Here is a 25874-nt window from a genome sequence, read left to right on the forward strand (position 1 = left end):
GTCACATGGGCCCCAAATAACCTAACTGCGACCCTGATCCGTGATCCGGTTGTTCCTCCCCAGAAGTTTGGAAAAAACTTGTGGACACCATCTACTGCATTCGATTAAGGTTTGCAATTACTTCTCATTTACCTCGATATGCGTGGTAACCACTAACAAGCTACAGCGTTCTTCATAAAAGTGCGAATGCACAGATTCAATATTCATTCTTGCCCCGACGCGACGCTGTTGGTTTCCATGGAGACTGTTGCGCGTCAATTTAGGAAAGGCAAACTTTCCTTTACATTTACGGATTTCACGTATGCTGTCATCGACGGTAGAAACAGAGTGCGAGGAAACGGGGTTATAGTAAATTTCAGGGGTAGCCGTCATTTTATTGCAGTGAACAAGGGAAACAAATTCGTGTCATAATTTCACAGATACGAATGTTTTTGATGCTGTTGAGTACATTAGTCCCAATTATAATAATTCGTTTCTAACTTTATTTCTTTGTTATTTGGTTGTCTAAAACTTATCAGTAGTCATCAGTCTATGATCTATTTGATCAATTATCCTTTAAATTATTGCTTTCAATGATATCCCGCAGAAACCATCTTTGAGTCTCTAAATGTATTCATTGCAATAGATTACTGGAAGAGATCAAGGAATGTAAAAATCTTGTTCAGTTAAAACAAAAAAGTACAAAAACATTATTCTGGAGAAGTACAAATATGATGGGAGGTAAATCAGGACCTATGGGACATTTTGTATTTCTATTATTTGTGTATGTGTATCTAAATGTAGGTGGCGTGTATATGGGCATGGATGTATATGTGTGAATTTATGCACTAGGTGTTGTAAATATATACATGTGTGTATTTAGATGTATGCGTGTGTACTGCATATGCCTACATGTAATACTTTAAGGTAAACAGGTTAGGGCATTTACAAGCTATTTAGCTTCAACCTTTACCCTTTTGGTCAGCTTTCTGAACTTTGAGCTTTAGGGTCTCTTTTCATTTTGTTTTGTTTCTGTGCTATTGTTTTTTTATTCGCTTTCTGTCGATACTTTTGTACTGAATATGATGTATATATTCTGCTGATCGAACTAAACTAAACTAAACTAAACTAAACAAAGATTACTTCCATCTATCAGTGGCGTTTAGTCCATTCAGAATAATTAATTGCACTTCCTCAAGACCTATGTATTCATCATTATGATATCATATGTATGTAAAATATGTGCTTTGGCTCAATAAAGGCAAACACTGTTCTGCTGTGATTTCAGATGTCTGAGCAAACACAAAAAGAGACCATCATGACAAAAGTCAACAGAGCAAGCTTTCATATCGCTCCCAAATGGGAAACAAAGAATCCTGTTTCCCAACATGCTGGTGTGCCAAAACCCCACATTGGTGACTCTCAGTCCCCCCTGAACCTTCTAAATACCAGCCAAAGTCAATCTGCTTTCCCGGACAGTGTCTACCTGCTGGCATCTGTCATCTTTCAAAACAGCCACCAGGAGAAGCCTGCATGCCGCCAGCTAGTGAAGTATGGCGAAGAGAGGGGGCTTCCTTTGCCACGAGTCAAAGATGAGATGCTACGTCCTGCTTATGAACTGGCCTTCAATACACTGAGTTGTAAGTGATTATTGCCAAGAGTTGCTTTGCTTAAAAATGCACATTTGAGTAAGCTTAAAGAAAATTGACTAGAATAAAAAAGGAAGAAAAATAGAAAAGGGATATTCTCCACAGCCTGAACTACATATGGTGGTCAAAAGCTCAGCTCAGGCACTTCTGTGTAGTTTTAATATTCCCTTTGTACTTGTCGGTCTTTTCCGGGGAGCCTATATTTCGGTTTACTCGAACATCCCTAAAATAAGCATGTTAGGATCACCGATGTTTCTAAACCGGCCTGTGATTGGCTGGTGGCCAGTCAAGGAGGTCCCCTGCCTTTTTCTGAGAGTCAGCTGGGCAAGCCCCAACTCATCTGTGACAATAATGAGGACAAATGCTGTAAAAAAATGAATGAATTTCATACAAAAAAATCAAAGCAATATTTTATATTGGATATACCTAATTCAAGTATCGGCACAAATGTAGTCTTATGGCATCTATGGATGATTGGTAATTATAAACCCTTTTAGAGGGACATCAAACATTGACATATTGTCCGTTTCTGCTCCTATTCCCCCACAAATATCAGGGTTTTCATTGTAGCATGTAATCAACACTGTCTAATCAAGGGTAGCTAGCTACACGTGCATTTTTGACTGACAAAGTAAAAATTAATATTGATTTTGAATTACCCAAAGCGTGTGTAGGGATATCAATTTGACAAGTCGAATTAATTGTATGCAGCTAAACGGGTAGACAGCAAGAAGGAGGGGAAAATGCTTTAATCACTAGGGGGAATTTCCATCAGACGTTTCAGATCAATTTGTCTCATGGTGTGTTATCTGCAGAGGGTGGGGTCTTGCTGGCCCAAGTCAGACTGGTGTGTAATCGCCATGGCGATAAAGACGGTAAGGTGAGGCAGCGAGGGGGGGGTTGGAATCGATTAAAGTGTTTGTAGTAGATGGAGAGGTCATGCGGGTCTCGGGAACACCCTCAGAGCCATGAATGATTTGGTTCCATTTTGCTATCCATCCACTGAACCAGGATATCCATTAATGCAGATTATAGCTGAGCATCTATCGTCAGACTACCGACCAGCAATGAATGATGTAAGAACACACTAAAGATCTCAAAAGTATTTTGTATTTAATCACCATATCTTATTCATAAGCTTAATATATTTGTGCAGTGTGTTGGTCGTACACTGTTCCTCTCGTTTTGCTCATGAAACATTTATGGAAATGAAAATAGGCTCATTTGTAAACTGTAATGAGTTCGATGAAACAAACATAGACAAGATATACTGTAGTGAGGAGGACCCACTCTTTTCTCTTCTCTTTTAGAATATATGTATACTATGACCTGGATACAGTGAGTGTGCAAGGATTTGAAGCCAATTTGATTAATTGTGCATCCCGGGATACACCCAGGAGGATTTTCCCAATGGTTTGTACCGGAATGAGGCTTCCTTGTAAATCAGGTACAAGCCATGAGAGATTGCAAACCTGCATCATTCATCAACTCATTCTTAAATATGGAGCCATTTGATTGACATAGGTACACCGTGTGGACTAATATGAAGAGGCACAGCTCTTCAATTCAACAACCGAGTGTTTGGACTAGTTTGCCTTCATCTTAGATTTTGGATAATTCGGTGCTTCCATTATGGAAATGACCATTTTCTGACACAAGTGTGCCGACACAACGAGGACGTGGTACTGGCTATAGTACTATGCTTACTATTGCTTTTCTGGAGCAAGAATGAAACGGAATCATATTTGAATTTGGATTAGAATTCATCAACGCAAGGAAGCTGCAGAGAGCGATGGATTTTGCAGGCGCTATTCTACTGGGCTGTCCCCATGTTGTCCATTGTTTTTTTTTCCCAAGCATCATTTTAAAGTGTTGAAAATAGCTTGAAAGCAACTCTCTTGACGCTCTTGAATGCTCCACTTTCATTCGACCAACAAAGCACAGTACTTCAAATTGGTGCCACACATACAGAGCTCTTCAAACTACACGAATAATACTTCCTTGACATCGATTAACTCTCACTTTGTTCATTTGTTGAAACCACCTTATGCCTCGTCAAAGGGGCTCAACCACCCCCATTATAGATTTACATTTTACAGGAAATAAAACAAAACAAAAAAATTCATATTGACATTTTTTGGATAGCACCCTGTGTGGCCGCATTAATCACACATCAGGAACTGACACTGCATGCATGGATTTTTTTTTTTTTTAAAGACACTCTTGTTGAAAGTACTCTGTGTGAACTAGTTTCAAGTTGAATTTCTTTTACATGTAATGGCCAGCGTTCTCAGTGCTTCTGTCAACGCACTTATCATTGATTGGCTTGGCTTTATTGTGGTTGATTTCGAAGAAATGATCTTGGAGTAAAAAAAACCCAATAAAAAACGCTTCTTCAGCAAAATAATAAAATGCCAATGAGCTCAGGTATTGATCTGTAATTAGATGTCTTATCTGCTCCAAAGAAAAAAGGTGCCGAGTAATCTGTCATTTAGAGGAATCCGTCACTGAGACTGAACGGTCGATAGGTGACAGTTCTTTGTGTTCGATTTGACAACTGTTAACAGCCAAGCATTCCTATTAACCGTCTGATTACCACTTGTATCACCGATTACCTGGGGTAATCTTGAGGCAGTCAAAAAGGTCCAAGTCATGTGTATTTTGATGGGACAGTCGGGATGGTTTTCATGGGGGAATTTGAAAACATATCCTCAAACTGTCTTTCCACCATGTTTGCATAGGTTCCCACAGAAACACGCACCTGCGGGACTTTAAGTGGTCTTAGGGGTATCTGGAAAGAGTAAAATAGCAAAAAGAATGATCATACATACTCAGCATAAGGAAGAGAAGTCATGTAGTGGTTAGAGGGTCCCTTGAAACAGGAAAAAGGCTTGCACCTGCAAGAACAAGTACCTGCACCGTAGCAAAAAATAAACGTTGTCTCCTCTCAGAGATGAATTGAAGAATTCATGAATGTGAGACTGGCTATACATTTTTTTTTTAAAGATCTGGCTCTTGTAAATTTATATAGACAAGTATTATGAGGGTCAAATTATTTCAGAACGATACTCTGAACTGAAAATGGAAAGGGTCTATTAGCCATCTCATTCATGTGTAGGAATGTAGGTGACCTTGTCTTTTGCCATTACTCTCCCATTTCTTTCCTCACTAGCTTCATTCTAGTCATTTCTTCCACCCCTCTGCGTATTTGTGCTCAGAAGTGTCACATGACTGCGGCTGCCGTATTGCGACTGGAGACGCTCTTTCGACTACTTTGTGTCGGGCTGGATTTAGAGCATGCAGAGGAAAGAGACTTTTTTTTGTGTGTGCCCTTGACCACAACCAGCGTAACGGGCGCCACATAGTATGCGTCAGCAAACATTCAGTAGGACAGATTGAGTTCTCTATAAAGTATCAAGCCAACGGCGGCACCGTAGCCCACTGGTTAGCAAGTCTGGCTGGCAACTGGTTCTGGGTGCCCCCCCGCCTGCTTCCCAATGACCACTGAGATAGGCTCCAGCATACCCCTGTGGGAACAAGCGGTACAAAATAATGGATGGATGGATTGAGTTGCACTTTAGAAGTGGAGATAATGATGGGTAATTTATTGCAAGTTGCTTTTTTTGGTTGCTCTTCATGTGCAGTCAGGTGTAACGACGTGGAGAGTAGCCAGATGTAGAGATTTAGTTTGAGTACATCTGTCACAAGTCGGTGGTCCATGCAAACTTCTCCAGCCAGAGAAATGTTTCATTTGTAAATGATAAAAAGATGAATGTTTTTATTTTTTGGGGTATTTTCCCCTCAACATCTTGTGTGATAACAGCATGTTCCCCCTCCACCCCTCACCCCCAAGAATGATGAGTCCCTGTCGAATCAGTGTGCATTTATTGGTTATATCCCACAAGCTCATCTGTGCAGTAATGCTTACTGCTGTAAATTGCAATGTCTCCCCAATGGCGACTTCCATTAGGGGCAGGAGGTGCTTTTATTTGTTGGCCATATATATAATATTTAATACAGAGCAGTGATTTAGTTATCGTATAAACCTTCCTCATAAAACTGTTGTAAGAGTATCATTTTTTTCAAATAGTAGCCTCTATTCCAATGATTATCAAAGTGTGGTACACGTACTCACTCATGACTGACCGCTCCTTAAGAGATGTGTTCGTTTTTTGCAAATCAAAAGTAAGCACTAAACTCACCTGTGGAGCAGAAATGTTGCTAACTCGGTGTGTCTTCTGATTCCTCAATTGCCCGAGGCCTCTTCACTTTGCTACTTTTTGCCTGTCTCTTGCACAGTTGTTAACCAATGAAGGATGTGAATTTAACGGAGATTGATATTCCGTCATGTTTTAGCAAAGTTCATGATGTAAATGAACATGTTTACATTTGTCGGTCACATCGTCTATCTCTGATTGCTTAACCTTCCTCACGTGTGGTTTAGGTTTATTAGTTATATATTTAGTACATTTTCTCAGATCATTACACCCACTACACTGTTACAATGATGTTATATTGACTTTTCTAAAAAAATATGTGATTTGGGGGGGGGGGGGTCCCTATATGCACCGTGTTGATGTTCAAACTATACATTAAAAATACATTTTAGGAATAAAACCTCTGCTATATTTTTAATGAACACTTAGGTGAACTATGCCAGTGTATTTTATTGATGGTCTTTATTATGGTCCTCGAGGCAAAACATTTGAAAACGGCTGCTTTACTCTATTTTGGGTTGATTTTGTGTTAATAATAAATGAACAATAATTTTACACAAAGATGAGTGGTTTTATTTGAGATGTTTGAATATACATCTCATTGCATTTTTGACCTACACTTGATAGAATATATGTTTTGCTGTATCCGCATATGACATGCACGTAATTGATGTTATGTTACATTAGTACACCCTTTGTCCAAAGAAGAACAACAAACCATTATATTTTAATCCAAAGATTATAAAAATAAAGTCTTCGAACTGATGAATAGTAGGTTTGCTGATTAAACTCTGCTATGCAGTATCAGTAATGTGTTTTGAAGAACTTTAATTTTGCCATCAGGGTGCGTGATTTTTCACAGCAACCCATCACAAATGAAAAACAAATCAATAAATGGAAATAAATGAGGCGAATGAAGAATCCGATTAAGTTTAATTAAAATCCAAATAAGTGTTTAATCACAGGAAATGAAGCCTAGTCTAATTGAATTGTGTTTACTAATTAAATTAGGGAATTTTGAGAATTAGTCTTCAGCAGCCTGCATTGCACTTGTTCTTTTGTAGACATACTGTCTTTAATTGTATAGAGTATGCCATTCATCTGTTGTTCAAGATGATAATGTGACTATCTCAATCTGAAAAGAAAACAACCAATATTTATTTAACATTAATAACAAGACTTTAACGTACTTAATATTGCTGGAAAATCACAGACACGGACATAACGACAATAACCAAATTCTTCATCCTTGCATTCCTGCATATTGAAAGTGGTTGCATTGATAACCTGTCATGTCAACATATAATCAATTCCCCCAAAAAATGTATAGTGTGCATTTCCTCCAAATGTTGAGTATTGTTGCAATCTTCACCTTGTAGTCAAACTGTGAATTTTATAATTATGATAGTTGTTTTACATAACATTATAAAACATTATATTTTATGTAACACCAGTGTTTTATTTGTCATCATTTTATTCAGACCTTGCATTACAAAATGAATGTCTTCTACTCGTCTAAAACAAGATTACATGCAGTACATAGTTTATTATTCATACAATGAACTTTGATCTTCATAAAACATTAGATAATTATGATTACTCTCAATTGATATTTAAGGAATGGACGTACACTGAGATCGATGTATGGTGATAGGCTCCATCATAATGCTTTGATTCTTGAAGTAAGGTCACGAGGGGTTAGTGGGTTCCCCCCTCTGCTAGTACTACATGAAAGAATCACTGAATAAAATGTTCTCATTGTGCATGCTAAAATATCTTAAACATGATGTGTCTGTTTTCAAAGATTGATTACATTTTCACGGGCAATACATTTTAATCTAATCATTATTTTAATACAGTTTTAATATTTTTTTCATGTAAGTGCAGTCAGTGTAACTATTCAAACTGTGCGCAATTATACAGCGGCTTACGATATTGAATTTTTTAATAACACTTGGGTCTCCTACATTATTGCATCACACTTATTATAATCCACTAAAGTTAACTGCATTTAAAAATTGGTGCACTTCTCTTTGCACAGATCAAGAACTACTGGAGGATGTCATAACTGACGGTGGCACTTTCATTTCTCACCCAATCGTAAGTGATCTCTTCTAGTGACAACTTTTGCACACAGATGAGCGTGTAGCGCACTAAGCACAAACAATTATAACCTTTATTTCACTATGAAAAACCAACCCATTCAGTTTTCTATTTTTCCCGTGTGTGTAGCATTCTTAATTTCACAATCTCACTCTCAACCAAGGCTTTACATAGCTCTCTGTAATATTCATGTCCTGCTGTTCACCCTGCACACAGTCTTTGTTCTGATCTCCAGCCTCTCATCACTTACGGTGATATTGATGTATTGCTCCTCTTATCCACCCACAAAGGAGTATGAGTCTTTTATGTCCTCTGTCTGTCTTGACTGAGTCTTCTCTTTCACATGATTTGAAAATGACAAACACTCCCTTAAGGCATTGCCATATTTGGGCAAAGAGGCTGAGATTTTGGAAAGAAGACTTTAGGACACAATTCATTTATCTACATAACGGACATACAAAAGTTCTTAACCTCAAATGCTTCACAAAGAGGAAACCAAGTGAAAGTCTTAAATATTGTATAAATTGTGTGTCTTCATTGCATTCATTCATATTCTTTTCATTTTTTACTTTGTTTCACTGCACATGTTGCCTGAATGTACCAATCTGCATGGAAAGTGACACATCGCCTTTTTTGAGCTGAACTATTAATATTAATGAAGTGATGAAATTCAATTTCTCTCACATGTATTGGGTATCTTTTTTTGTGGGGTTTTACTGCATCTAGTAAATGATGGAAAAGTAATGCGTTGAGCTTTTTTTTTCTGAAGTGTTTTTGAAGTCCCAGCACACACATGAACATCCAGCCGCTAGTAGCCAACCCATCGCTACTTGCTGCTGTTTGAAAAAAAAAGAAAGACGTATACCCTGCAGGAGATTGTCATGAAGTTACTTTTTACACCGCTCATAAAAGATGCCTGGCGAAGATGAAGGGTTGTTCTGTTCTGAAAACTTGGCTAGTAATAAAACACACGCAGATGTGTAGCGAGCCAGAAAAGGGCAACATAGACAAGATGTGTTGGATGATGGGGTTGTCATGAATTTTGATGATGGTCTAGTTAAGAAGCAAACATACAACAATATATTATATGAGTCTGTCCGGATTTGGAGGACTGTCTCCCCATGAAATTTCAAGCAGTCCGTGCACAAAATACAGAAACAAATGTGTAAACAATACTTCTCACAAGACAAAATAAAACTATAGATTTGGTAAAAGTGAATATTTTAGCTATTGCGCACCCCCTAACATGGCCTTTAAGTTACGCACCTCATACAGCAGATAAAATAAGTTCAAAACCAGTTTTTTTTTTGGGGGGGGGTGATTTCCTTATGTCTCTCTTGTAAAAAATCATTTTGTTTTATCATACATATTTGAAATAGTGGTCGCTCTCACTTACCTGCGGTTTCTAAAACCTTGTGAGGAAGTGACAAAAAAGTGAGCTACATGACTCAGGTGAAATGACATCACCAAGCTAGTAATTGTTCTCACCATGGTGAACCGCTGACATCACGCAATGTCCTTTTGGATGAAATGGCAGGAACTCAAAAAAAAAATCCCTAAATTTAGAAAGTCCTCAGTTCAATATTTTCATTTCTTGTCAGGGTAACATTCATCGGTCTCAATACTTTTGCCCATAGTAAGCACACAAACACTTTCACGCCTTGTGAATTGCTCTTGTGTTTTGTGGTGCAGATTGTTCCTCTGCATCCTTCGAGTAAGACAGTAAAGCTCAGCCGCAATGAGACACGCTTTAGAAGTAGCTCCCATCTTCTTTTACCCTGATGGCGTCTATAAAGTTCAACCTTGATGGAGACAGGACGCAACGGTGGAATCAGACTGCCGGGTAAAAGTGCATCAGTGTACGTGGAGTGGGGGTGGAAAGGGAGACTAAAGACGATATAGATAGTTTGGCTAGTAAAAGAGCCTCTGGCATTCTGGATCACAATGTGGGGAGAAAATTAACCCTAAATCCTGGGGAGAATTGAAAGAGCCTGAAGGACAAAGGGGGAATCGAGGGACTGAGCAGGAATAGACCCACGCGTTGTGTGAAATGAGCCAGATGAAACATTCATCTAAAACGATTTTATGTCCTTGAACTCATGTGAAAATACGTTTTTGTGATGTTACCAAATTCAGACTGATGTGCAACTTTGGGTGTTTAGTCTTATTTCATGTCATTTAAATACCATAAGTGCATTTTGACATTTGACAAAAACAGATCTGACACTCTAGAATAAATAATAAATCAATAACACCTTATTCAAACATGAGCATGTTATGTATCTACATCTAAAAAAAATGAATGATTCAAATGAGTGACAGAACTGGCCTATCTTGTTTTGTCCTGTTGCTGAGGTGACTAAACCTGTTTACTGGGAAACTTTTACGTTAGAGGGGATACTGTTGTCCAGCAACGTAATGACTTGGAATTCTCCCACAGTGAAATACTTAAACTTAGGAAAAGGCCAAGTGATACTTAATGTAAAAAAAGTATTTTATTGGTGTTTTATTGCTTGGTGCTTTGGAAAAATGCAATGATGTGACTTTATGGTTTATTTCAGTCTGTCTGAAGGACTCTACTACTAATACATAGGTACCAATTCAAGTATTATATTAGTATTATACACACTAGGTTGAGCACAAAATATGAATATGGAAAGTTATATCAGGCAGTGCTGTCTTTTGTAATGAATTGTCAGCAGTTGGAAAGGAGTTTGTCTTTTAACTTTAGAGGGCAATGCTTCATGGATGCTGCAGGTGTGACTCCCCACTTGAAATATGCAAATCTAGAATTATATTACACATAATAAATCTAGAATTTTGGAGCTATAATTACAGTGGGAAGTGGAGATCATCTAACCAATTGTGTGCCCACGTCTTGGGTAATGCATTGGTATAATTCACCACTATGAGGCCATTGCCAAGTTGGCGATTTGAGCTTCCAGCATATACAAACATGATATTGTGCCCCTTAAAGTGGCCAGAGGTCTCCAGACATACTCATGCTTTATTCATTCCCTCCCCTCACAAAATAACGGCATGTGTTGCTTTTTGTCCTGCAGCCAGATGATCAGATGAGTCTTTTTGCCGTCATGCTCTATGACTTCCAGGACAGGAAGTTCTTCCCGAAGGATCACAGAATTGAGGATTGCATACAGGAAGTCAGAGACGTGGAGAGCTATCTCATCAGGTAGGGGAAGAAGATTGAGTTGAAGTGCAACTTATCTGACTTTGGGCGAGCGGAAAAGGTCACAAACAGGGCACATACAGCCAAACAAGCATCGACCATCAAATTCACACCCCTTTAGAATGAGGCAGATTATCTACTTCCATTCAAGTTGGAAATTTACTAACCACTTTGGCATGCAGTCTTTTAAGCATTCACTAGAACTTCTTGATATTCTATCAAACAAGAGTAGTGTAGACACAAGTCAGTAAGTCATGAGTTAGATTCCAACAAAAATGTAGACAAATCAGTGTTTGTATCACTTCTACATTTATTTCATGTTTCATGTTACAATATGTAAACACATGGACTGCACTTCTTAGGCACTAAACTTTTCTGGACAAAAACTAAATAAACTATATGCAAATGAAAAATAAAGGCTTCCAACGAACAGAAATGAGGCAGATTTTTTCTTTTCCAGAATTACAATTTGAAAACTACATTGTGCTGAATTCCAATGTCGATTTGTCAATTTTCAAGATGAACAATAGTGAGAAAGAAAAACAAAAAATCCCTCTTGAACTGTATACTGTATGTTGTTTTCAGGTCTAAGACAAAGCTAGAAGCCTCACTAGCCCGATATCGAATCAAACATGACCTTTCATCTCTTGACTGCATTCTCCCTGAGAGTGTGAAGGTGAAGCGGGAGCGATCCAACAGGCTGCCACTTTATGCATGGGTCAATGTACTGAGGAGCAGGTCAGCACATATGTGCACACGTACACTCATCGTTGTACCTTTACACACTCCTGCGTACACACTTGATGAGATGAGTACTAGTGCACCATGTAACTCTCCTTTTGTCGCTGGATGCAGACTTTTCAGTTTGATAGTGCTTCCTTATATTTTATTGCCCGGGAGGCCAGCTGACACCCAATTAAACTGTGTGTGTGTGTCCGTGTGTGCACCGAGGTAGGTGAGTGTATATGGTTGTGTTACAATATACAAAGGTGTCTTTTGGACAGGGCTGATTCACTTAGGTGTAAATCGTGCCACTGAGGGACATTCAATCAGCAACTACCCTCCACCAGCTCTGAGATTGGAAAGGTCACACCTGGGGTGTGTGTGTGTGTGTGTGTGTGTGTGTGTGTGTGTGTGTGTGTGTGTGTGTGTGTGTGTGTGTGTGTGTGTGAGAGAGAGAGAGAATATTGTGTGTCTCCTAATATTTTGACAGCACATAAGACAGATATAAAGTCCTTTAAAAAGGCCACACAGCATTTCTATTGTCATATATATCACTCCAGAATTAGAGGACAATTTAGACACCAAGATTTTTGAAAAGTGTACGGTGGCAGTGGACTTATTTCAACCCCACCTCTCACAACAAGCAGCAGTTTGGTAGCTTGTAAACAATTTGTCTTAGAAGAGGCTTCAAGTCGTTTAAAATAATAGAGAATTACTCGCAGTCCGTTTAAAACATGCTAACAGACATTTTAAAACATGCCAACAAATAGTATAAATAGATACAGTACAATTCATATTTAGTTATAGCACTTTTGCTATAAGTTATTAGTATATTACAGCACTTATAGCTGAGGTTTTATGAAAAGGATGTTTGAACACAAATGCTGGAGCAACACATGTAGATAGATATAATAATACTCATATATTCTTTATCCAGTTTGAAAAATGACTAATATTGCTACTGCATATTGAGTTACTGCTACCGAGTGCAACCATTCACACATTTTGTTGTGCTTGTTTTTTGTTTGTTTGTGTGTGTTCCTCCCAATTGCTGAATGTGTATTCCCTCTTCCGCCACCGTCTCCAATTTGCTTTCAGTCTGGATGAGGTCAAAAGTGTGCTGATGAGAGCGGGCCTCTCCCAAATGAATTCAGTCAGGCAGTTGGAAGGGCAGACCTTCTGCCAGGATCCTGACTGTAAGGGTTTGCTGGTATTCCCCGCTGGAACTAAAGCAAGGCTGGATTCCACCACGCTGCTTCATAACCGCAAACTCATCATTCAGGTTTAATGGAAGCACACACGCACACGCACGCACACACAGAGTGGCATCGCTGTCCTCTGATATTTATAGCTTATGTCTCAAACTGATTACAAAGCGGCATGCAATCCCTCATGCCAACCAAGATGAGTTTGCCCGGAAACTACTGTAATATTTCACATCACTTCCTCACATCATATCATGCTTCTATTTGAGCCATAACAAATCTCCTGTCACATGTGTGTGTTTCACAACAATACAGTTGCTTCAGTTCCAACATTTATCCATTTCTCTACTGAAGAAAAACAGAAAAAAAAAAAGAATCACAGCTCCTTGTTGATTGTCCTGTGATAATTTGGTCCTCCAATTTTGGAATGACCCTCTGAGAAAGCCCGACTCTCTTTCTCGGTTTGAATTTCACTGTAATGCAGTTTTTCCGTTTGTTTGTTTTATCTTTACAGGCTATGACCACAAACTTGGTTTCTTGCTCATATTCTCTATTTGTTTGTTGCAGGATAAATCTTGCTGCCTGGCCTCGAACATAGCAGTCTCCCTGCTACCACACGATGGGGACATCCTCATCGTGGGAAGATTCTCTGGCCTCACTGTCTCCCATATGGCCTCACTCATGAAGGAGAAACATAAAGTCAATGGCAACAAGTCCAGAGTCCTTGCTTGTGTCAGCGGTCTTACGGACGCTCAGAGGGAAGCGATGCAGCAAGTCATCGTCCACATGAACTGCAAGGGTAAGCATGACCACGGATCTCTTGCTTGTCGTTAGAGCTACGTCTTCATTTTTGATGCTCCAATTATTCTTATCAAAAGCATTTTGGCTTCTTGATGATCTGACTCACTGGTTATTGTGTTATTAAGTCCATTAAGACCATTCTTGGACTTTGATGACATTCATCATGCACATAAATGAGTGAAGTCTGTCTCTCTGGTAATTTAAGAAAAGCATGACCCATGGACATGGAAGTCATATTTTTGTGTCATTTAAATCAGCTCATTTGCGTGGCAATCGTATCATTGTATTTGAAACGGCATGACTCCTTCATGTGACTGGCTCCAAAATTGTGATACTATATTTGGTTCTTAGATCAACTCCAAAACCTTTTGTAAATAAGACCCTATGTCCAAAGTCTATCTCTGTATGCTGTTTAGATGTGAAGCTGATAAGCGAGGGGTTCCAGTCTCTCACCAGTGGTGACAAGCGTCTTGCAAAAGTACGTCTTATCCTGTTGACTCCCAACTGCTCCTTGTCTGCAGTCAGCAATCCACTTGAATTTATACTGCAAGAGAACAGAGGTACTTTTTAAGTTTGCTGGGTATTTTTTTCTAAACCAGATCACACTGAACTGAACAAGTCATTTGGTGTTTCTTAAATTCAGGCGCCGTCTCGCTTCAGGACTTGTCCCAGGGTTCTGTGGCCCAGAGCAGGCTGGAAGCTCTGATAGCACAGCAGAGGGAAGATATTGATCACGCATTAAAGTGTGAGTGTCGTAAACCTCTTGTTATCATGCTGAGACATACACACTGACACAAAAGCACCACATGCATGAGCTCTGTGTGGAGCCTGGCTTACATCTCTGACTGAGTGCCCAATTATCTCATTTTATACTAATAGAACACGCATATGCTGTCCCTGGGAGATTGTCTGTCCTTAATTGGATATGCTAATGTTGGAAAGCATACATGTTTCAAATACACTTGACATTGCACAATCCAAGAGCCGACACAAGAGCTGCATCAAAAATGTTTGCTTGTGTGATGCTGTGCGGGAGTTATTGATTTAACAACATGTTTGTTATTCTGGTTGTTGGGTTTTAGTATTAGCTCAGAAAGTTCATTCAGCTTGCAAAACGTAACCTTTTAGGGCAAGATTTCATTGTATTTTGCAAGCCAGACCCAACACTGTACACCGCGGCGGGACTCCACTCAAAATGAACCGACATATCAAAATGTGTTGACTTGCTGCGATGTATCGTTTGTGCGCAGTCACAAAGTGGCGAGCGAGAGACACTATATTGTTTTTTAATTCGACATTAAACTCAGTTTTAAATACCTAGAAACATATAGTGGTTAAAACCCCAGCAGCCGACCACGGTGGAAGCATTTATTTCAACATTCAGCATTTCTATTTCTTCGACACCACATCTGCTCTTCGCTGATTGGTTGAAAATCATCTTAAGAGGTACAAGATGAGGCCAGAAAGGGGAGAGTTTCTTTCAACGCATAACAAATATGACAGTATTTGATTTAAAAAAAAATAATAATAATAATAATAAATAAAATAACTCTTCTTTTAATATAATTCAAACACACCCGTCATACGTTCATTGCTGTGAATGCATTCTACCTTGCATCCCCTAATTGGACTAATGTGCAAAAATAATGCATGCTGTTTTTGTATTTTTATAGTTCCCAAAGTTTTAGCGGTTGTTTACGCAACCTTTTCCTCATACCCTCAGGAGAATGAGGAGGTTGTGACCAGAGCTATCAAGCAAGCCAATGTGATGGCGCAGCAGGAATGGCGGCTCGGAAAAAACGAGTTGAGGTTAGTCTCAGTTTGTGAGCAGACTCTCTGCATGTGTTGTCGTCTCTCTCTCCTTCAGAGTGTGTTTGTTCTGCTGTCAGTATGCTAGGTCTTTGCCTCCCTCCAGGTAGACTTCTGTCGAAATCTCAGAACACCTCCAGTATAAACTGAAAGGTGCAACTCCATGCTTTTAAAATGTTGTGAAAAGGGTAGAATACAGATCTCCAGTCAAACTATTATTTTTTAGAATATGATTACATGTATATATATATATATATATATATATATATATTTAAATTACATTCACAGAATATAATATAACAGAAATGATCTTTCTGGTATATTTGACTGTGGTTAAGGGCTTAGCACTGCCAAAAATGCCAAAGGCTGCATTGAATTAAATGAAAATTTTCTTTTTATGATCGATTCAACTGACTTCCTATAAACAAACAAACATTACTGCAGAAAAGAACAGATTCTTATGCTAGAAAGTACTTTTAACTGACTGCATCATTTATTTTTGCATACTATATCCTTGATCCATTTTCAGGTTCATGTAGCTACTAGTCCATAGGACACACTTGGTCCTTACTGGTACGGCAATCTGTTTTACATGTTATAAATGTTGTTTCAACAACTGCCTTTTTCTACTGTGTGATATATCTGCACATTTGTAAAACGATTTTGGCAAACATGTTACTACTGAGGCAGTTGTTCACTAGTTAACATCTATGCCACTTCTAGCAGAACTAATGGAAGCACTAGGTCTACACTAATAGAATCCTATGATGTCACTAAAAGCCCTAGCAATAGAGCAACTAACTTATGAGGCAAAACTACTAGTGGGCATTTTGTGTTTTAACCAATATGTAACAAGTTTCGCCAAGTAATGTTAGTTATGCTGCATAGCTAAAGTTTAATTTCACTTAAATAGACCAAAAAAAGCAGTAGTGATGGATAAAAGATACAAGAAAGTAACATTCATTCTAGTAAGGGCATCGTCTTTCCTGGCTGCACACATTCTCCCATTGGCTTGATGAAATGGATGCATTTTGGAACAAATGACCATTAAATGAGGACGTTCCCTGTCAAATATGGTTGTGCCTGTATTCTCACTAGCGTTAAGCAACTTCTTTCTTTCTTTCTTTCTTTCTTTCTTTCTTTCTTTCTTTCTTTCTTTCTTTCTTTCTTTCTTTCTTTCTTTCTTTCTTTCTTTCTTTCTTTCTTTCTTTCTTTCTTTCTTTCTTTCATAGTGCTGTGTTGCTTTCCTCCAGTCTATAACTCCTATTTATAAATTTTGCTTCTCTTGTCTTTGTGTTTACTTCAAAGCCAAGCCCGGAATTGTTCTCCAGACCATGCAGGAGGTGGTGAAAGCAACTGTTTCTTCAGGGTGAAGCCCTCTGAGCTGAGTAATGGCTGCTTCCTGGCTATTCTCATCAGAGATGTGAAAATAAAGGTGAAGGTCTTTAAGAATACAATAGAATGCCTTTGGTTATTAAATGATGAGATTGAAATCATCTTGTTCTCAAGCGCAAATACATATGTAACTTATCACATATATATACAAAATATATTGAAATAAGAATATTTACAACAGAATGTTTTACAGGTCACGTGGAAGAAAAACGTGTTCTGCTTTTCACCCTTGTATAAGAACTGTGCACCATAACGTTGCGCAATACGAACGTCCTTTGTCATAATGATTACATTGAAGCAAAACACGACAGATGGACTCACAAAACTAGTAGCGATGTTGCATTGGTTGTAACCCTGGAAGCAATAAATATTTGTACACAAATGGTGCAGCAACACATTTATGCCCTTCTCAGACTACACGACCTTTTTATCATTCGAGACAAGATAAATACAATCGTATGTCTTGACGGGAGATATGTTACACTACACGTCAGTCACCAACCAGACCCCGTCAGATTGTCGCGTGCTTCCTGTAAAGGTGGATGATTACTGCTGAGAAGTGATGGAAAGAAATGAATCAAAGGCATTGTAACACAGGGAAGTTAAAGTAGTATGTCTTTGAGTTGAGAGATGAGACATTAATGCGAGATGTTGTAAAAAGATTGCTGTGATTCATTTTGAGTTTCTGAAAATGAGATAAAGCTTTAATTTGATCAACAAAGGTAAATGGAAGTTTGCCTCATAAAATCGCTCGCAAACATCTTGTTTAAGACAAAATTGATTTCTGCGTATATATGTTTTACGATAAACTGACTCAAACTGCGCATTGGGCAGCCGTTGAAGTCTTTTTGTTATGATGCTTATATTTGAACAAATCTCAACAGCTCAGGCTGTCTATTGTGCTCACGTGGGACCTCATTCCGTTGTATGCTCTCCTTTAATGAAACTTTTTGCTGATTTGGATGTTAAATCATTGCCCTTTTGGCAAGATGTATTGTCTACATTTGTTTAAAACGAGGGTTAAAGTTTTCAAACAATGGTTAGAGTTTTAAAGTAGGGTTTCAAATTAAAATTAGGGTTTCAACTAAGGTTAAGGTCAGGGCTAGTAGGTAAGGTTAGAAGGGGTTGGGGTTAGGGCCGAGGGATGAGATTAGGGTTGTGGTTAGGGTTCGATGTTAGGGGGTTAGGGTTGAGGCTGTGGGCTTGGTCTGGTTTAGGGTGTGGCAGTAGTTGGTGAAAGTGCAACATCAAGCCTCATCTCATGTATTATTCTCCTCTTCCTATTCTGCAACATTACACACGTTTATGACTTATTCCTTCTAATTAGCAAATGCACTTCAGATTCAAGTACCTCCATCCTCTGCAAGCTGCTTTACCCCCCACTGAGTGTGATGGCGCTCTGTTGCACTGGAGTACAATCTCCTTGTGGACCGTCTATCATTTTTTATTCTTCCATAGATAGGAATGAAAAGATAATCAAACCCTTGTAGTGGTGCCTGAAACAGAGACCCTACAACCACACACAAACACGCACGCACATGCACATGCACCTGCAATAAACTCAGCTAATCAAAAGTTATTGTGGCCCTCTGAAAAGTGCCATAAAAATAGCAATTATCTAAGTGTTTGACTGCTGTCTGGCTTACATGGGCTGTCATGGATGCGACCATTTAAGTTCTTTATGGGCCTTCCAAACAGTCAGGAACAATAAAGACAAGGGAGATTTTCTTGGGAATGTGGAGCAAATCTTGACCTAAAGGTCTCTTGTCTTGGTTACAATATGCTAATCTTCCTTTTTTTTTTGACTTGTTTTCTTCATAATTTAAGAGTGTAACATTTTACATTTGGGGTGAGTTCAGGCTGTGTTGGAGAAAGTGAGCGATTTACTGAGGTTGGTGGGTGGAAATGGAGGGGGAAGAAAAAATTTATGGGGGTGAGGAGGAAGAAGAAAGTAAGACAAGGGAGAGTATCTGGTGAATAATTCAATGTCCCCTGTCTGAATGAGTTAGCATCAATGAAGTTCACGGCACCAAACACGGGAGAACCTCTAGACCTGCTTGGCTACATCCTCACATAAACCCATGCAAATACAGTATTGCATGCACATGTACAGTACAGGCAAACATACATGTTTACCCAGCACTTTTGATATCTTGCACAAACTGTTACATGCTCAAGCACTTAAAAACAAAAAGCGGCAAGTCTCTGCGGTGCATGTGGTGAATTATTCAAGTGTTGAGGGAAGCGGTGTGAGCTGCTGATGAGACTGCAGGTGACCAGCAGCAAGGGCACGGCTGCACTTCCCACGGCTGTCACTTTGCGGAAGGGCTCCTTTGATAATGTATATTTAGTGTGACAATTACATACTGTAGGTGCCGGCATGGATCTGAAAATTCTTCTTGTTGTATTACTCTAAATGCTAATTGAAATGGTTTCAAGTTAACATCAAACAAAACTGCACTCATTGGACACATTAGATGCAAAGGGTTACACTCTCAAAAGTAATAGTCACAACTAGAGAGGTATTCATTTCACAATGTTAATTATTTAGAGTTTGTTATGGCGGCTGCCAACTGTAATTGTAACAACAAACGTCTAGAATGTTTGACATCTTAGACTTGGCATTGTTTTTTTTTTTTAAATTCTTTTGCCCATAGCTCGCTAATTGACATTGAAGAAGGGTTGCAAAATTGTAGCCTGGCAATAGTTTTTTTGTACCCAATCAAAATTCAATGGCAGTTTGAGAAGCCACAAGTTGTATTATTATCAGTTAGGATATCCATGGCAAGTTTCTCAAAACAAACCACACTTTTGCAATGACCATTTTTCTGAATTATAGTGTGTGTGTGTGTGTGTGTTTGTGTGCTTCTATCCATCCAGTAGCTGTCCAGTGTGATCCAACTTAGTCATTTCATGTCTTGTTTACTTCAGCTCTTGGATAGGTTATGAAGTTGCTCCCAATGAATAATTCTTTGATATAACTATTGTTTGTCGCAAGATGCAAAAAACTGAAAAATAACTGCTATTTCTGGTTTCTGCCCAAAACGTATCATTTTCTTCCTGTTTTTCTTTTAATAGTCTTCTCAGCCCGAGTGTGTGGCAAACGAGGGATCACAGGCTGTGCAGGCCAAGATGTCTGCCAATCGCAAATCTCAGCGTGTCAAGTCCAACCAGCCAACCAGAAAGAAGCAACGTGGACAAACTATCAGACCAACCAAAGTGACCTTTGCTAAAAAAACAGAGCACCATGTTTCTGAAAAAAAGCAACACTTACCACGGGGTAAGATTTATGATTGGAGTTATTGTTTCTCTTTTTTTTATTTATTTTTTTTTATTAAAGGAATGACGCAGTGGGGAATAATCAAATTGTACATTGTTCAGCATTTGGATGTCTAGTGGTCCACCTAGTTATTCTTAATTCCTTCTCGTTCTTTAAAATAATACAGTTTTTTTTAATCTTATATAAGCTGGGAAATAAAGGTCAGCAGCAATATAGTTGCAAAAGTGTGCATACCCTCTTATAAATGGTTGATCACATTAAAACTTGTGTTACGTATATGGGAATCAAGCCCACACTCCCAATCAATTTCAGCAGTGATTTACTGACATTTTTATGCATTGACACTTTTAGGAATTTGACCAACTCCTCAAAATTCTACCTTAGTTTGATCGGATCATAACACATCTTGCCTTGTGCGTTTTCTAGTGTGTTTTTGCAGATTTTTTAAAAAGCAAGGTTAAATGTTTTTACCATAATTCCAAAAGTTACGTTTGGTGCAACACATTGCCGGTAATTACCAAAAGAACTACAGCGAAGCATGGTAGTGGCAGCATAAGGCTTTGGAAGAAGGAGTTGTGAAAAGTGTAAAACTTAAGGTTTCTGTTAGAGAGGGAACAAAATGTCAGGAAAAGCCTACTAGAACATCTGAACTTTAGTCAAATGGAGTTAACTTGGGGCACCTTAAATGGTGGTACGTTTGTGTTGGCTCCAATTTAACCAGTTGGACTTCTACTTATCTAAATGCTTTTCTGATAAAAATAATAATTTTCACAAGATTCACCAATATCTTTTCTTTTGGTTTTCCAGGAACTCCGCCCAAACCGCGCTTAGAGACATCACAGAACTCCATTTCGGATTCTCACTGCACCTTGGTAAACTCCAACTCAGGCAGCCCCGATCCAAAAAAGAATCCCAAAATCCACATCATTACCCCAGCTTTCAACACTGTGACTTCCACACCCAAACCGCCTCCTCTTGTCACCCCGGCGAAATTTGCAGTCCGTCTCCAGAAGGTCCAGCAATTGGTGCTGAAACCCGCTGTTATTGTCCTACCTCCTCAGCATCTTCCCCAGTCACTTCTTCCTCGACTCTCTATGTGGAGGACCCCGGCACCGACGTTACCCTCCTCTCGAGCCTTGGGAAGTTTTCCCAAAGACACGCTGCTCAAACATAAGATGCGGTTTTATGTGTAATATTAAAGTTTCCTTCTGAACGGTCAAACTCCAATGGTGACGCTTATGGCACAATTTCTACTCCACTGCACATTTCCTGGTTTTAAGCAAATAGGAGCCAAGTAGAGTTCATTTCATCAGCCATTTTTAAATGTAGTCTGAGTTTTAGAACAGTTTCGAATGCTGTTAGTTTTTAGCACATTTAGTCAACCTTATCCCAATAAGAAGTTGACGATAAAAATGTTGGTCCTTATCTTAGTCTAAAATGAAAAAAGATATAGTTTTAGTCAACTTGCAGCGCCTACATTAGCTCATATTTCTTTCTGCTTGAACTAAACTTGCAATCCAATTGAAACCATAGTTGTCCAACAAGTAGTATAACATATCAGTTAACACAAATTAAACTATAGCGGGTTCGTGAAAATGGAATGAAACTTCCCAATAGTGGGGGATTTTGTCCGATTTTGTAATTCTTCAAAAATGTCTTCACTATGTCATTTTTGAGGATGATTTACAACTAACCCATGATGCAAACAAACATCTTTGAAGAGTTAAAATGTAAAAATGAATAAATATTGCTACTAACGAAAAGAACAGAAAGTTTGTATTGGACAGCAACTTTGTACTCCACCTTTTCAGCTCAAATCAGTAACAATCAAATGATCATTTCCAATACTCTATATCCTATTTAACAGAATTCTGCACTGGTGAAGTTGTACAATTTGAGTGAATTGTGCAAGATTTTTGAGCTCAGTTCAGTGACAATCAAATGATTCTCTCCAATTTCCAGGATTTGGTTTTCTACTATGTGAACTGAATTTGTATGAATTACCCTAGTTAATTTCCATTGATATTTTTATGGTATGAATGTACTTATTTTTGTGTGTGTTTGCACCTATTGGCTGGGTCATGGCAGTGTTCGATGTCAAAGCAACTATAATGCACATGTATACAAGAATCTGCAGTTCATTCCTTTCTTTTGCCAACGCATTTTTATTTTCACAACAGAAAACATTTACACTGTCAATGATGACTGAACCTGAAATGAAATACAGCGTTATTCCTCTCCCGTGGTTGTTGATCTTGTGTAAGTTTGGACTGCATTCGCAGTTTGTGAGTCGAGTGCAGGTGCCTGCGCGCTGGTCTTTTAAAAGCAGTGAGTGAGCTCACACATTTTGCTGTCAGTATGGAAATCCGTTTGAGCATTTTTTTTGATGTCCTTGTTATCCAGCTCAAGGTCCGTGTAGTAGGATGTTCTTTATTAATGATTGATGTTAACTATTAGAATTTAATGAATCACTACTGGTACCAGTACCACACAGATGCCAAGTGTGCAATCTCTGACATCTGAATGTTACAAGTACTATTAGTGACATTTTAAAATTCTAGCTACTTATACAACTAGGGATTTAATTAGCTAATCACACTCGTAGATCAACTATGTTACTCGTAAGGCAACATCCTACACTTGTTCAGATCCGTGTGCTACTAAAGTAACAGAATTTCCAGAAGTGGCAAACTAGCACGACTAGTGACGTCACAAAATTGCACGAGTTAGTGTCTGGTGCTTTATTAGTAGCACACAAATGTCAGGTAGTACACGCTTTTGCCTTTCTAGTAACGAGTATCAAGAAACTTAAGATGAATATCAAATATGTACTCAAACAGCTTGCTGTCCTCACTCGTCAGACATTTCAGCACAAAAGTAGAACAACTACGATATACTAGGAGAACAATTGTTTGCCCACCACTTATTTTTGCATCCTAGTATGACAAATTTGACAAACTAATGGGACAGCTACAGTCAAACCTAAAATCATTCATACCCCCAGGATGTGACTTGACTGTTGGCCTATCCCTGTTGCTAAATAGAGGGACTTGACTGAGGTACTTGAGGGCTTGATTATTCATACACGTCGAAGATCAAACTACTAGTAGACATTTAGGTGCTACTAGTAGTGTCCAGAATGCTACTAGTGTGTTACACATGCCTGTCAATTGGGTCTCGTAAAGATACCACAGTAGCGCTGCACAGTAGCTTATGAGTAAGGCTTAAATGCATACCACTGATCCAAAAGTGGAAAACATTACTTGGAAGAAAAAGTCATACAACTTGGGTGCTGAATTGTACTACTAGTGAAGACAAAGAGCATAGTGGTACGTGGATATTCAGCTATTGGGTACTTGTTCAAACAACTTTGCATAGCTATTTGTATTAACTTGCATGTGTTTTTTATTAAAGAAGGGAGGTGACGGACAGAGAACGCAAGGGTATTTTACATCCGACCAAATACAGTGGTGCCTAGATAAGAGCTGTTATTCGGATGATTTATTTTTGGGGGGTGGCGGGGGGGGGGGGGGGGGGGGGGCTTGACTGTTTGCCTAGTCCTGTTGCAAATAGACTTGAGAGAGTTACTCGCAATTATTCATACCCCTTCAGGCTTGACTGTATGCGGTGGTGATATTACGCTTTTAGCAATGGATATATGAACACAAATGGCGCAGTAACACATGCAGTTTGAAAATATGCAAATACTCACAGGCATGTATTCTTTATCCTCTGCGAGAATGAAAACAAATTATTACGACATTAGTGTTGCACTTATAATTCATTGGTGCATGACTGGATGTATTATACAGCCCCCAGTGGCCTATTTGTACGGATAACGTTTTTATATTCTGTTTTTATTTGAATTGAATCATACACTTTTGAAGATTTCAATACAACTGAGCCTTATTTCCCCCCTTTTAAATTAAAAAAAGTTGTTTTTTTTGCTGTGTGGAGAATGATGATTCGATAGTTTTGAATAACACATATCGTTACAGTTACATATCTCAAGGCACCACTGTCAATGAAAAGATCTGCCCTCTCTTGAACTCAGGTATAAATATTTTGTGTGTATGAATAAAGATTCCTGAGGACATAGCAACATTTCGACTGCTAGCAATGTGACATTCTTTATTCTCAACTCTATATATGGAGATTATTTTCATATAAAACAACATTAAAATGGGGCGTGGCTGGGAGCCATAGCAAGGAGTTTTGTTTTTTTTGTGCCTATGTTCATCCATTTACAGTCACGTGGAGGTGACTTGTGCTGACAGCATCTACTTGATGTGTTTCCACCACTGGTGAATACTTTGAATCGCATCAACATAAAACCATCAAGGTAACATGCATAATCGAAAAGTCGCGTCTCTCATCACTCCCTCTTTTGTACCTGAAATTATACTACTCACCTCTACCTTTCCCATTGTAATTACTTATTCATTACACTCACTTCACACTAATCAATGGAAGATTCCTGACCCTATTTCAGCTATCCCTCCCTCATATAATGCTTGGAGTCATTTAAATGGCATTTAGTGGGCAGCTGCAAATGCAGGAAGGTTATCTGGTGACAGACACCAAGAGGCTTAGGTGGCTCCGCCTTTCACTCAAATGCTGATTGAGTGTGAATATAAAATGATCCCATGAATCAGTTCTGAGCAGCATTGTGACGAGAGCACCCCCCCCCTCCTTCGAATGCCAAATAAGTGAGCAAGTCAAAGTTGAACCAACTGTTCCTTTTCAATTAAAAACACCTTTCATCATCTGGCACATCATTTTCTCATCGTTTGCTTTCTTTTTTTTTGGTGTTGACCAGTGTGGTGTTCATTCACTAACATATATGTACATCACTGGTTACCATGGCTGTGAAGGTGTGCATTGTTTGGTTGTGGGGAGGTGCCGTGCTCACTGGTGAGGGTCATTGCTGAGGGAGTTCTGATGGCGGTTTCTTGGCTTTTAGAGTGTCTATGAGAGACTGGACACTGCGTTTCACGCTGGTGCTAACTCGGCGGCTCACAGTGTCGGCGGCGGGTGAGGACGAGCAGCCGGCCCGCTGCGAGGGCGGCCGCGCCACCAGACACTTCTGATACCGCAACTGAAAGAAAAGAAGAGATACTGTATATAAGCGAGAGCAAAAAAATTGTACAAAAAAGCACAATGGGCATGTTTAAATATTAATATTAAATGTTTCTTTTATAGTCGAGGAGACTTCGGCTGGTTGGGCGTTAGTGGGGCTCTCAATATTGGTCTAGATATCAACCCATTTTGGATTATTGGTCTGATAGGAAGGGTTTTAATAATTATCGTGTATCCCTAATATGTACATTTCTTTCCAATAGGTCTGCCCTTTGCTGGTTATGTTGATTTAATAAAATACATAAACTATAAATTGTAGCAGTAGGTTAAAGTTTCCAAAATAGTGAGTAAACATGGACTGTAAAGTATAAAACGTCTTTATGAGGATTTGTTACTGATTTATAGAATAAAGAGTAACCCTTATACTATTTACACTATGAGAAAATT

General features: G+C 38.8%; 2 protein-coding genes across 3 annotated transcripts in view; one reads left to right on the top strand and one right to left on the bottom strand.

Annotated features, from left to right (window-relative positions):
- Positions 1–23838, top strand: LOC147060932 (protein NSUN7). Its single transcript, XM_085905805.1, has 13 exons — positions 1–109; positions 1268–1619; positions 7887–7945; positions 11011–11138; positions 11721–11873; positions 12957–13140; positions 13631–13862; positions 14281–14424; positions 14508–14609; positions 15538–15673; positions 16982–17108; positions 20147–20348; positions 21156–23838. Exons 2-13 carry the CDS (start codon positions 1268–1270, stop codon positions 21539–21541), a joined length of 2205 nt encoding a protein of 734 aa, XP_085761931.1. The 5' UTR covers positions 1–109; the 3' UTR covers positions 21542–23838.
- LOC147060933 (amyloid beta precursor protein binding family B member 2-like) overlaps positions 22499–25874 on the bottom strand; it is a 32906-nt gene continuing 29530 nt past the window's right edge. For both annotated transcript variants that reach the window (XM_085905804.1, XM_085905802.1), the window contains exon 14: positions 22499–25446. In XM_085905804.1, the coding sequence (XP_085761930.1) occupies positions 25270–25446 (177 nt within the window). In that variant the 3' untranslated portion in view covers positions 22499–25269. The remainder of the gene's footprint in view (positions 25447–25874) is intronic.

Source organism: Syngnathus leptorhynchus, chromosome 2 (genome assembly GCF_054491065.1).
Source record: "Syngnathus leptorhynchus isolate UIUO chromosome 2, UIUO_Slep, whole genome shotgun sequence".
Taxonomy (NCBI): Eukaryota; Metazoa; Chordata; class Actinopteri; order Syngnathiformes; family Syngnathidae; genus Syngnathus; species Syngnathus leptorhynchus.